The sequence below is a fragment of the Pleurodeles waltl genome, chromosome 5 (assembly GCF_031143425.1).
Source record: "Pleurodeles waltl isolate 20211129_DDA chromosome 5, aPleWal1.hap1.20221129, whole genome shotgun sequence".
Lineage (NCBI taxonomy): Eukaryota > Metazoa > Chordata > Amphibia > Caudata > Salamandridae > Pleurodeles > Pleurodeles waltl.
Genome location: NC_090444.1, coordinates 1,597,444,949 through 1,597,458,551, shown reverse-complemented (window position 1 = coordinate 1,597,458,551; position 13,603 = coordinate 1,597,444,949). Strand labels below are relative to the sequence as shown.

General features: G+C 44.5%; 1 protein-coding gene across 1 annotated transcript; it reads right to left on the bottom strand.

The window, feature by feature from the left end:
• Positions 1-4,059: 4,059 nt before the first annotated feature.
• LOC138296614 (uncharacterized) lies at positions 4,060-7,518 on the bottom strand. Its single transcript, XM_069235925.1, has 2 exons — positions 4,938-7,518; positions 4,060-4,411 (listed from the first exon to the last, which is right to left on the bottom strand). Exons 1-2 carry the CDS (start codon positions 6,065-6,067, stop codon positions 4,300-4,302), a joined length of 1,242 nt encoding a protein of 413 aa, XP_069092026.1. The 5' UTR covers positions 6,068-7,518; the 3' UTR covers positions 4,060-4,299.
• Between the last annotated feature and the right edge of the window lie 6,085 nt (positions 7,519-13,603).

The window sequence follows — 13,603 nt, the reverse complement described above, 5'->3', positions numbered from 1 at the left end:
CTCCCATGTCACTGCAAAGTATCCTGGGTCTGTGCATGATGCCTTTATCCTGAGGAATAGCAGCATCCCAAATGTGGCTCAATTCCAGAGGCACAGGATGTGGCTAATAGGTGAGCCCTGGTTCCCACCCAGTATATGTTGGTAAATGGGTATGGTGTGGGCCCTAAGGGTTAGTGTGTGGCTAATGGTTGTCCCTCGATATTTGTAGGTGACTCTGGTTACCCCAACCTCTCATGGCTACTGAACCCTCTGAGGAATCCCAGGACAGAGGCAGAGGAACGTTACAATAAGGCACATGGGCGAACAAGAAGAACTATAGAGAGGACCTTTGGCCTCCTGCAGGCCAGGTTTCCGTGCCTCCATCTAACAGGTGGATCCCTGTGCTACTCACCCAAGAAAGTCTGCCAAATCCTCATGGCATGCTGTATGTTGCACAACCTTGCCCTCTGTCGCCAGGTGCCTTTCCTGCAGGAGGAGGAGGCTGGAGATGGCCGTGTGGCAGCAGTGGACCCTGTGGACGGTGAAGATGAGGAGGCAGAGGATGAGGATGAGGACAACAGAAGTGCAATTACTTGTCAGTACTTCCAATGACACAAAGGTAAGACAGTGTAACTTCACATTTAATTGACGGTTTTGTGTTTGACATTGGCACTGGCAGGCTGTGTTTCATACTGCTATGGCCACTCACTGTACCCTTTGGCATCTCTTTTTTCAGATATTGATGCCTGACTATTGCTCCTGGTGTGTTCACTGCAGTCAACCACAGGTCTATCCTATGTATACATTACTGTACAGTTGAATTGCAATGTTTAAGCCTTGATAAACGAATACATACTGAAATCATTTGACATTCTCCATACTTAGATTTATTTCAAAGGGTGTGTACTTAAGTGCTAAGACGTAGAGGGGGAAGTGCAATGGGCTGGGGTGATGATGGAGGAACGTCCAGGATAGAGTCAGCCTATTTGTATCACAGGTGCATTGTCTAAGGGGGCATAGGAAGGGGGACCAATGGCAATTCAAGGTGTACAGGGTGACAGAGTGGGACAAAAGGGTGACAATCGGGAGAGTCTCATTTCCTGGCAGGGGTCTTGGCAATAGTCTGAGGCTTCTGCCTGGATTGCAGGGAACGCTTGCAGGTGGTTCTCCTTCTGCAGAGGGAGGGGTGCTGGTGGCAGGTTGGTCCTGTGGCGGGGCCTCCTGTCCACTAGCAGCAGCGGAAGTGGAGGGCTGTTCATCAGTTTGGCTAGTGTCAGGGGCCCGGTGATGTGCCATTGCCTCCTTCATAGTGTTGGCCATGCCTGCCAGCACCCTTGCAATGGAGACCAGGGTGGTGTTGATGCCCTTCAAGTCCTCCCTGATCCCAAGGTACTGTCCCTCCTGCAGCCGCATGTTCTCCTGCAACTTGTCCAGTATCTGGCCCAGCGCATCCTGGGAATGTTGGTATGCTCCCAGGATCGCTGTGAGTGCCTCCTGGAGAGTCGGTTCCCTGGGCCTGTCCTCCCCCTGTCGCACAGCAGTCCTCCCAGCTCCCCTGTTGTCCTGTGCCTCTGTCCCCTGAACCGTGTGCCCACTGCCACTGACCCCAGGTCCCTGATCATCCTGTGCTTATAGGGTGCCCTGGGGTTCCTGTAGTGGTGGACACACTGCTGATTGACATGTCCTGGGGACACAGGTATGGGCCTGCTGGGTGGGTGCTGTGGTGGTGTTTCCTGAGGGGGGAGGCTCTGTGGTAGTGTGAGACTGTGCCTGGGTAACCGACTGTCCGGAGATCCCTGATGGGCCAGGTTGGTCATCCAGATCCAGGCGAGCAGAGCTGCTGTCATCACTGTGGGCCTCTTCTGTGTGGGGACTGGATGTTGCTGGCACCTCTTCTCCGGTGACATTTGCTGGGATACATGTGGTGATGTAATTGCAGTGTTATTGTTTCTGCGTGTGACATATTGTGCATGGATGTGTTGCCCTCTATGGTTGTTATTGCCCTGGCAGATTTGCCTTGTGCGAGTTGTTTTTTGGTGGGCTAGGTGATTCTCTCCAGTGTGCATGCAGTGGTGAAAGGAGTCCATGTAGGTCTGTGAGGGGTGTCCGTGCATTGGTGTTGAATGCAGGGCTTGGTATTGGGAAGAGTGGGTTGTGATGGTGGGGTATGTGGGAGGTAATGGAATGATGGGAGTGAGGGTAAGGGTGGGGGTTTGTGATGGCAATCAATCAATCAATCAAAAAATGTATAGAGTGCGCTACTCACCTGTGAGAGTCTCAAGGCAATAGTGGGGGTGGGGGTGAGGTGAGTGCATGCAGGTACTGGGTGATAGTAATAGAGATTTGACTTACCAGAGTCCAGTCCTCCTCCTACTCCTGTCAGGCGCTCAGGATGCATGATTGCCAAGACTTGCTCCTCCCATGTTGTAAGTTGTGGGGGAGGATGTGGGGGTCCACCGCCAGTCCTCTGTACTGCGAGCTGGTATCTTTCTGCCATAGAACGCACCTCTCCCTGATTACATCGCTTGTTCTGGGGGGCTGTCCCACGGCCTTGACCCTTTCCACGATTCTCTGCCATAGCGCCATCTTCCTAGCAATAGATGTCTGCTGCTGTAGTGCTTTCCTCTTATTTAGTTTCTAAGCACTAACATAACACAACAGAAATGCACTTCTGAGGTCAAGGAAGACTTTTATTGTTATTTTATTCTTCCCCAACCACAATGTTTATGAATGAATGACGAATTAGTAGCTTTCAAGTCCGCGTTAATCAAACAAAATATATCAGTTTGCAATATACACAGCAGGTTATATTTATAAGATATTGAATGCAAAGCAAAACAAATACTTCACCGTGTAGGAACTATTTACAGCTACATCTTTCTAAGGTCTGCAAGCTGAGACCCCTGTCAGCCGCGAGAAAGAGTGTCATCTACCCACACGGGATGCTGGCAACTGGCGCCAAGCTCCAGCACGAGGTCCGGCAGATTCGAATCTGACTCTCTGCAGCCTGTTACATTCGTTACAAAGGTGTGCCCCCTCCTCTCAGACCTGGGAAACTGAGCAAGCCTTTTGGAGACTGGCCAGGTCTCCAAGACTACTCCTGTTCCCAAGCTCAAGGGAAGAGAAACAACGCCCATGTACTCTCTCTTATCAGGTCTAGTCTACTGTGAGAGCAAAACATCTTGGTTCTCTGGTGCAAAAACACAGCTTGGAAAAATACAGAACTATTCTCAACTGCAATGTCTAACTCCACGTTAAAGGCAATGGGCAGCTAACCTAAATATCAAATGCAATGTCATGTTAAAGGCAATAGGCAGCTAACCTAAATATCAAATGCAATGTCTAGTGTCATGTCAAAGCCAATAGGCATCTAAGCTGAATACAAAATGCAATGTCTTATATCATGTCAAAGCCCATAGGCAGCTGAGCTGAATATAAAATGCAATGTATAATATCATGTCAAAGCCAATAGGCAGCGGAGCTGAATATCATGTCAAAGCCAATAGGCAGTTAAGCTGAATACAAAATGCAATATATAATATCATGTCAAAGCCCATAGGCAGAATATCTAATAGCATGTCAAAGTCAATAGGCAGCTAAATTGAATACATCATGTCAAAGTCAATAGGCATGCAATGTCAAAGCCAATAGGCGGCTAGACTGGATACAGCATGTCAAAGCCAATAGGCAGAATACAGAATGTAATGACTAATGCAATGTCAAAGCCCATAGACGGCTAAACTGAATACAGAAAGTAATGGCTAATGCCATGTCAAAGCCAATAGGCGGCTCAACTGAACAAAACATACCATGTGCTACTGGTGAACATTGAGCAACTAATATGCGCAGTGGTGAAACACAAAGTCATTGGTCAAAACAAAACTCCATCAAATAGCAGGACATTCCGCCCTTTGACCAATGAATTTTTGTTTCACATATCTCATATTTCAAACAAACAAAAAAAAACATTATCAGCAAATCAAATTTCAATGATCAAAGCAATCCCTGTAAAGCAATAGAAGTGAATTAACACATTGATCTCATAACCTTTCACATCAGATACATCTACATAGAAAAGACTGGGCAATTTTTTTTTTTTTTTTTTCTGAATGAGTCTCTAATTCAACAGTGTTAGCAATTTGATGTGGCATGAGTTCTGCTCATGTAAAGGTGCACGGTCCACCTGAAAGGTTTTCTGGAAGGTAAGCAAAAGTCAGAGTTCCATACGAGAGGGGAAAAAAAACAAAAAAAACACAGCAAACAAGTTGAACTTGAACTGAAGGCGCAGTTTGCGCAAAATGGATCCATGGTGCTGGCACTTTACTCAGCCAGGTTCAGGTTGGGGATTCGGTCCCTTCCCCGACCCCACACGCACACACCGGAAGGGGGACCACGCAGCACACTCAGGGACAGTGGCGAAACGTGGTAGGATCTGCAAAAGAAACAAGTATGACTTTTCTTGCAAATAACATTTTTCATTTAAACTGCACCCTTCCTCTTTCTTTCCCTGTTTTATAATCAGCAGGACGTTTTTGGGGCCCTTTGTTATATTCTCTGCAGGTTCTGGAGGGTTACTTGGGGCGTCAGCCAACACATCAGCACTGAGGTTTTTATCTGCTGCGCCACAGCTTCCTTTTTCTTGCACTGTCAGAAGGGCTGGGGCAGACTCCTTCTTTACCAAACCTCCATTCACTGCATTTTTGCCAAGTTGGGCCATTCTGTCTCCAATTTGTATGAATGAATCAGATTCTTTTCTAGGTATCAGCATAATTTCGATTTTTCCTTGGTAATTTGCAGCAATCACTCTCCCTAAAACCTGATCAATTTGCCATTTCTGTTCTGGTAACTTTCCTCTCCCCCACTGCTCTGTGACTGCTTGCATGACAGATTGCTTTTGTGCGTGCTGCACAGTTTTTATCAAATCTAGGGGAATGTGCATCTCTCTCATCTCTGCCCACCTGTAAGTGGCTTTTTCACATTTCTGGTGCACCCACATAGCCATCCCCACTAAGGCAGAATTCTGGGTGAACACTTCTCTCTCTGCATTTTTCTCATTAACATCTGCAAGGTAATTGAACCAGTTAGGTGCTAAAACATTATCAAAGAACCAAAAATCAGCGTAAAAATGACACATCTCACGTAGCTCTTGCTTTAAAATCTGACACACATTATACAACTCTGTTCCTTCTACGGTGCCAGAAAACAACATTTCAGTCAATGAATCATCAGTAAAACAAACATGCTTTTTATCTTCAGTAGACACGAATTCAAATGGTGCACACAATTTCATTGGTAACTCTTTTATCTGTGGTACTCTAGCCCTGTCTTGCAAGTACCAGATCCATTGTATGATTCTAGCTAGGGGCACTATTTTCTTCCCTTGTTCATGATTTAAATGTACATCAGTTTTTCCTTCTTGCACTGCGCAGAAACCTAAAGTCTGCATTATTTCATTTGCCAAATCACAAGCGCGCAGCTGCATATTATTTTTCACAGTGACCATGTACAAAAGTGTTAGGATTTCTCTCAAATGAGGGCTATTCTTTTTCCAAAAATCAAACAAGCTAATGAAACTCGGGGTGTCTTGCTCTAAAATCCTTCGTTTTACTTGTGCATTTTGCAACGGTAACTCGTAAATCACATTCTCGTCCGTGTTATCAGTTAAGGAATGCACTTTGGCTGCCAAAAACCCTGGCTCACACGGAAACTCAGTGCAGCTCAGAGCTGTCTTAACCCCCTCATTATTGGAATGGGACAAGAAAGATTCTTCATTTTTATAACTTTCAGCATTATTTTGAATTATCGTATCCTGGCTAATTTGCTCATGTAAATTCCTATTTTCATGTTCCAACTTCCTACATTTCTCCTGCATTTCTCTGTAAGCAGATAAAGGTATCCAGACCTTTCTGTCATCATTACTTCCAAAACACACGTTTTCTACATATATACAACAGGAATTATTTCTCAAAACATTATCAGGCCTTTTAGCTACACATGCATTTTCTTCTGTAATTCCCCAAACAGAAAACAATTCACAGTTTTTCTTAGCACCATCAGGCAGTTCATCAACACATGTATTCTCAGACATGGTCTGCCGTGCTACTGTGATTCTCCAAACAGAAAACAATTTCTGTAATTCTCCAAACAACAAAAAAACAATTACACTTTTAAAGTGTGCACTTAGAAATCTACTAACTCGTCAAACCCCTTTTAATCACCTCTTAATGACCGACCCCACGACTCCAGGTACCAATTGTAGTGCTTTCCTCTTATTTAGTTTCTAAGCACTAACATAACACAACAGAAATGCACTTCTGAGGTCAAGGAAGACTTTTATTGTTATTTTATTCTTCCCCAACCACAATGTTTATGAATGAATGACGAATTAGTAGCTTTCAAGTCCGCGTTAATCAAACAAAATATATCAGTTTGCAATATACACAGCAGGTTATATTTATAAGATATTGAATGCAAAGCAAAACAAATACTTCACCGTGTAGGAACTATTTACAGCTACATCTTTCTAAGGTCTGCAAGCTGAGACCCCTGTCAGCCGCGAGAAAGAGTGTCATCTACCCACACGGGATGCTGGCAACTGGCGCCAAGCTCCAGCACGAGGTCCGGCAGATTCGAATCTGACTCTCTGCAGCCTGTTACATTCGTTACAAAGGTGTGCCCCCTCCTCTCAGACCTGGGAAACTGAGCAAGCCTTTTGGAGACTGGCCAGGTCTCCAAGACTACTCCTGTTCCCAAGCTCAAGGGAAGAGAAACAACGCCCATGTACTCTCTCTTATCAGGTCTAGTCTACTGTGAGAGCAAAACATCTTGGTTCTCTGGTGCAAAAACACAGCTTGGAAAAATACAGAACTATTCTCAACTGCAATGTCTAACTCCACGTTAAAGGCAATGGGCAGCTAACCTAAATATCAAATGCAATGTCATGTTAAAGGCAATAGGCAGCTAACCTAAATATCAAATGCAATGTCTAGTGTCATGTCAAAGCCAATAGGCATCTAAGCTGAATACAAAATGCAATGTCTTATATCATGTCAAAGCCCATAGGCAGCTGAGCTGAATATAAAATGCAATGTATAATATCATGTCAAAGCCAATAGGCAGCGGAGCTGAATATCATGTCAAAGCCAATAGGCAGTTAAGCTGAATACAAAATGCAATATATAATATCATGTCAAAGCCCATAGGCAGAATATCTAATAGCATGTCAAAGTCAATAGGCAGCTAAATTGAATACATCATGTCAAAGTCAATAGGCATGCAATGTCAAAGCCAATAGGCGGCTAGACTGGATACAGCATGTCAAAGCCAATAGGCAGAATACAGAATGTAATGACTAATGCAATGTCAAAGCCCATAGACGGCTAAACTGAATACAGAAAGTAATGGCTAATGCCATGTCAAAGCCAATAGGCGGCTCAACTGAACAAAACATACCATGTGCTACTGGTGAACATTGAGCAACTAATATGCGCAGTGGTGAAACACAAAGTCATTGGTCAAAACAAAACTCCATCAAATAGCAGGACAGCTGCACCTGTGATCCAAATAGCTGTAGCTCTACCTGGATTATTTCCTCCACCATGATCCTTAGCTCCTCCTCTGAGAACCTGGGGTGTCGTTATGGTGCCATGGGTGTAATGTGAGTGGTATGGGTGGGTGATGTGTTAGGGTGTGATGTAAAGTGCATGGTTGGTGTATAGGTGATGGTGTAATGTGGCTCTGGTTGTGTGGGTGCTCTTGCTGTATCTCTCTGTTGGCAATTATTGGTATTCGTAAAGGGTCGTGGGTAATGTGAGTGTGTGTTTTATAGTGGTGTGGGTGTGTGGGTGTGGTGTATGTGTGGGTGTCAGGTGTCTGTAGTTTGAATTGACCAATGTGGTGTTGTTTTGTATGTGTGTGTGTATTTTGAGCGCAGCGGTATGTACCACCAATGGTTTACCGCCATTGAATGTCCGCTGCTGTGATTCGTGGGTCATAATGTGACGGGTGTAGTTCTGTTGCCGTAACGGTGTGGGTTTTGCTACTGCCAGTTTATCACTGACCCTTGGGCTGGCAGACTTGTGTGTGTGGCTGTATAGTGATGGATTGGTATGTGTGTGTCATAATATGGTTGGCGGTTATCTGCCTCCGCAGCGTTATGTTGGTGGCAGTCGGCATGGCTGTAAGTGGGATTTACCGCCAATGTCATAATGAGGGCCTAAGTGTCTAATTCTCCCTTGACTCATGGATGGTGACTCAGTTTCTCTTGTTCCCCTTCTCTTCGGAGTCTTCTCAAACCACGTGGGCAAAATCTCAATATGGAATGGTCCTATTTGCCCTTGAGTAAATAGGGTTGTGAAAACTAGTTTTCTCCCTTCTTTTAGAGAGTGTACATGTTGTGGTGGGCTCCAGACAACAATCTGTGGATTTTGCGATGTCAGGTAAACCATGTTGGGGCTACTCCACCTACAGCTCCTGGAACAGCGGGATTCAGAACAATGATTACAGGTGTAGCTACAACAGGACTTGTGGCATTGGAGCAGGAACATTCACAACAGAAGCTGAAGCAACTGGAGCAATTACATTAGTAACTGTTTCATTATGTGCAGCTGCAATTCAAAGAGTTGGAAGTAGTCCTCCAGGTACATTAGAGCCAGCTGTGGCAACAGTACCACTAGATGTTGTAGCACCATCTGAATCTGATGATGGAGCAGTATAATGCAGTGGACGTGAGGACAACTGAGCATTAAAGAGATAATTACCAGAATCACTATCAGTACCAGATTTCCCGGCAGTATCAGCATTTTATTTCCCTGTTTCTGAATCTTTTTGGGCTTCTCTGTGGTCAATGCAGGGTACGTTCTTGCTCCATTGAATACACAATTCCTCTACCTATGCTGTTCTTCATCCCAATTAGCATCAGCATCTTTATGCACTGCTCTCTTTACTCTATTTCAAACAAATTCAGTGCTGCTTGCTCCCAAACATTTAATACTTCATATTGTGCAGACCTTGGAGGTGGTTTCATATTGCATAACTTTCCCCTCAACGACTAGATCAAATGTGCCACACTGTGGACATTTCAATGTTCCCTGCTTTTTTGGGGTCTTGTGTCATTGATAACCGCACAAACACATATAAAGCCCTACGCTTCTCGTCATATAGTTGCCTGGCGTACCTTCCGGTAGAGATTCATCACCTTCATGGACAGAAAACTTGCACATCACCCCTCAAAATGTGCAACGTTTTATTCCAAATCACAACTCAATCCAGATCAGCAATTGTATCCAAACCCAACACATTTCCTTTGTCCATGGACCTATCAGTGTGCGAAGCTTGATGACACAATGACTGATCCCAGCATAACACTTTGCACCAGTTGACCTATTCAAGCACGGTACTCTTTGCAGCAGTTTACCCTCCTTTACAATTTATTCATATGTCACATTCCCCAAACCCTGAAGCAAGCACAATAAACAAATAACTCATGTCTGCTCCACAAAGGAATCCAAAGTAATCACTCACATGGGAATCAGCCAGAAATAACACTTTTCAACTTCTACACACACACATATGAAATGACTACCAGCGGAGATCACCCTGACTGATGCAGCTTCCCATTTGTGCAGTGGGGCCTACTAGCACCAGTTACTATTAGTACAATTACAACAATCTGTTGTGGTCTGTATCACAATTGTGTGGTCAATGGTACCTCATAAACCAACACAACAAAACTTAGCAGACAAGTAATACAACAATATCTCTTGTCTATCCCCGGATCTTGGACTGCAACGAGGCTGTGATCTTGGACTACAACGAGCCTGATAACAACTTCAACTGATCAGCATCAGTCCCGTATACACATTCACTCGACTAGACTATAGACATCACAACAACGTAAAACAACCAATTTCAATGCAATACTTTAAGATTGACATAAAACAACCTCATTATTGCTTACTACTCCACCACTACAAACGCCATTGGAACCGCAGAAATTCCTTCAATCTTCAAGTGCGGGCCATGGACTTTTGGCAATTCTAAACTGGGGCAAGTTTAATCAGTTCAAGATTTTTGAACTATTTTAGATCCTTTTCTCCTGTGACAATAACTGTCACTCTGCTACCACTTGTTGGAGCGGAGACTCTTGTATCTGAAACATCAGTGTTAGCTGTGAGATTCCTCAAGGCTTGCTCACTGCTAGAATGTTCCATCTCAAGGTATCACCAAGTCTGAATGCCACTATGGAGCAGACTATTGGAGTGGCCAGGTCAGGGAAAGGGTGTTGTGGAAACAACTGCGGGGTGGGTGACCTGTGAGGAAAAAACACAGATTGTAACCAGTTCTACTACTGTTCCCCTCCACACTTGGTAAGATCTTATGTCCCAAGAGATTCACCTGAGCCTTGCCAAACAATCTCCTAAAATCAGCTCATAGTGGTTCCCTAAAGGTGATAATGGAAGTGGTGGGCAGGATATATATATAATATATACATTGAACATTCATTAGTACATTCTTCTGCCAGTCCTGTACCTACACCTACCAGACTTTGCTATTTAGTAGTCTTGAGTTGGCCTTGAAGTAAAGCCTGCAAGACAGGTAGCAGCTTAATTACACTTTAGCTGGATTGGCTTTGTCTTGCATTGGTATGCTGTGCGTGAAAGTCCCCCAACAGTTTCAATATCTTCAGTCACATAAGGTATGCATGACCTGCCTCACACAATACTCTAATGTCTCCACAAATTATGCCTTTCTGGACATTTAAATGTTTATATGAGTGAATAGCGTGATGCACTCTTATCCCCGAGAGACTGGCCTATCTCTGACCAGAATCGTAACCACCAAAGGGTGTCAGCAGAATCACCTGCGCTAGGCCAATTGTCTCACTAGTCCCAGTAGCAGACACTCAAAGTGCCTCAGGCTGTCGGATGGAAGGATAAGCCCAAGCCGATGCAGGAAGCCGGAACTCCTGACAGGGCCACTTTCGAAGCCAGACGGAGGAATAGCGAGGTAGCGGACAAGGGCTGGGCTCACTTTATACTCAAGCCCCCCAATATGGCTGTTGCACTTGAACACCTAAGAAAAGTAGCTCCCAGCGCGTTCTACGCATCAGTTGCACCTGGAAAATAAAAAACAATGGGCCGGACAAACAGGTGGACAAAGGACGTCTCCAAGCGTGGCCTACAATGCTTTTAGGTATATTTAAAGGGTGACATGACTACCTAAATACAAAAGGTAAAACTACACAAAAAACAACTCAAATATATAAATGTACATAACACAATGGCATGGCAACACAATGGCATAATGGTATGGTGAGTGTCAATGGCCCAATGTACATACAGAGCATAGACACAAAGATTCTAGTCAGATGTCAAGGGGCAGCACCACCAATACCTGCCTGCGGCGAATGGTCCATGTAACGTGCCACAAACTCTACGGGAACATGACTAGTGCAAAGAGATCGAACCCCTAGAGTTGCCTGTCAGGACCATGACAATCAGGTACAATCATCAAATAACTCTGGCCATTGGTCGAATGGACCTTTATTAGTCGACAAGGAGAGGGTATAGGGAACTATCATTTACATTAATTACCATAACAGTGAAGACCACTTAGGATTCCACAGGAAACGATAAGGAGAATTAAAATTATTTTAAAAGAATTTATTTAACAAATTAGTTCAAACCAGATCATTAGTTTATTAAGTAGTCAGATCTAGTCACTGTTTTACAGATTCAAATGATCTAAACTTCGACATTTCAAAATAAGATAAAATAGCACATTTGTAAGGATTACAAATAGAAATCAAAATATTCAGCAAGTGTGTTCCATAAAGGAAAAACCTTAATTTAGATTAAAGAAGATTTGGGTGAGAATTAAATTAAGATCAAGCAAATTAGGTAAGGAGTAAGCTTCAGGAAACTGAGGTTTCTGATGAGAGATTAGGAATGCATAGGCATGAATCCTTAACACTCGGGCAACAGAGGATGGAAGGGTCTTCCCAGCTCAAAGTCAGAAAGCATCTCTAAGATCTGCCCTCTCTAGTCTAAGCAACACATGTTACTATCATTCAACTAAAACTCTAGTTGCAACATTTCTCCTGGTTTTCACTCCCACAAACCAATCAGTCATTACCAAATTACAACAGTAGGTAAATTCCCCAGTTTCACAGGTCTTAACAATGGCTCATACATGGTTATGCCCTTGAATCGTTATTACGAACAGAATCTTTTGGTTCAGGCAGCCTTTCCCACGAGTCGGGTTTCCTGGCATCTTCATTTCCTCCTACTGAGAACCTTACTATCAGTTGTCTAATACATAGCAAATGCCTATTCACTAGCTAGCAGTAGGCTTTTGGAAAAATACAGGATATTCAGTGGGAAGAAATAAAAAAAAAATCAAATGCAAAGCAACTGCATGAATGCATAAACAGGCCTATCAGTCTTAAACAAGTAAACTTGACATTTAAAATAGCATCAGCATTTAAATTAACTTAATTAATCATATGTTAACTCAAGTGTTTGTTTATAATGACTAAGGCCCTCATTACAACATTGGCAGTAAAAGCCGCTTACCGCCGTGCATAAGACCGCCAACACACCGCTGCGGCCGCGGAATTCCGCCACAGCTATTATGACCCACATATCGGAATCCGCCAAAATCCAGGCACCCACACAAGTCCGCCACACCAAAGATCAGTGATAAACTTGCAAAAACAAAACCCCCACTGTCACGCCAACAGAAAAACGCCCACACTATCACGACACACGAATCCACGCAGCGGTCTTTCAACCGCGGTATTCCATTGGCGGTACACATCGCCGCGCTCAAAATACACACACTTACAAAACACAGTCACATTGGACAATTTGAAATACACACACCTGATATACATACACACACCACTCCCACACACCCATTACAATATAAAACACACACCCACATCACCCACAAACCCCTACGACAAAGAATTCAGAAAGAAGGCCAGAGAGAGACAGCACCAGCAAGAACAACAGCATCCACAGGCATACAACACCATCACCCACAGAACTTCCACGCAACTCACACAACACACCACTACATATCAGCACACTTATCACCACACACTCCACCCCACACATCACCTACACCACCCCATGGCACGGCAAAGACACCCCAGGTTCTCGGAGGAGGAGCTCAGGGTCATGGTGGAGGAAATCATCCGGGTAGAGCCACAGCTATTCGGATCACAGGTGCAGCACACCTCAATAGCAAGGAAGATGGAGCTATGGGGAAGAATAGTGGACAGGGTCAACGCAGTGGGAGAGCACCCAAGAAATTGGGAGGAAATCAGGAAGAGGCGGAACGGCCTACGGGGGAAGGTGCGTTCCGTGGTCTCAAGACACCACCAGGCGGTTCAGCTGACTGGTGGCGGACCCCCACCTCCTCACCCACAACTAACAACATGGGAGGAGCAGGTCTTGGCGATTCTGCATCCTGAGGGCCTGGCAGGAGTAGGTGGAGGAATGGACTCTGGTAAGACAAATCTTAATTATTACATCCCCCACCCTACCTGCATGCCAGCACATACCCCCACCCTCACTCTCACCCCCAGCACCCCAACACCTCACATATGTCCCAACAT

Coding starts and splice junctions, on each gene's coding strand:
- LOC138296614 (XM_069235925.1), bottom strand. CDS start 6,067: ATGTCTGAGAATACATGTGTTGATGAACTGCCTGATGGTGCTAAGAAA. Junction 4,412..4,937: donor TGTGAAAAAGCCACTTACAG/GTGGGCAGAGAT, acceptor TTTCTTTTGCAG/ATCCTACCACGTTTCGCCAC.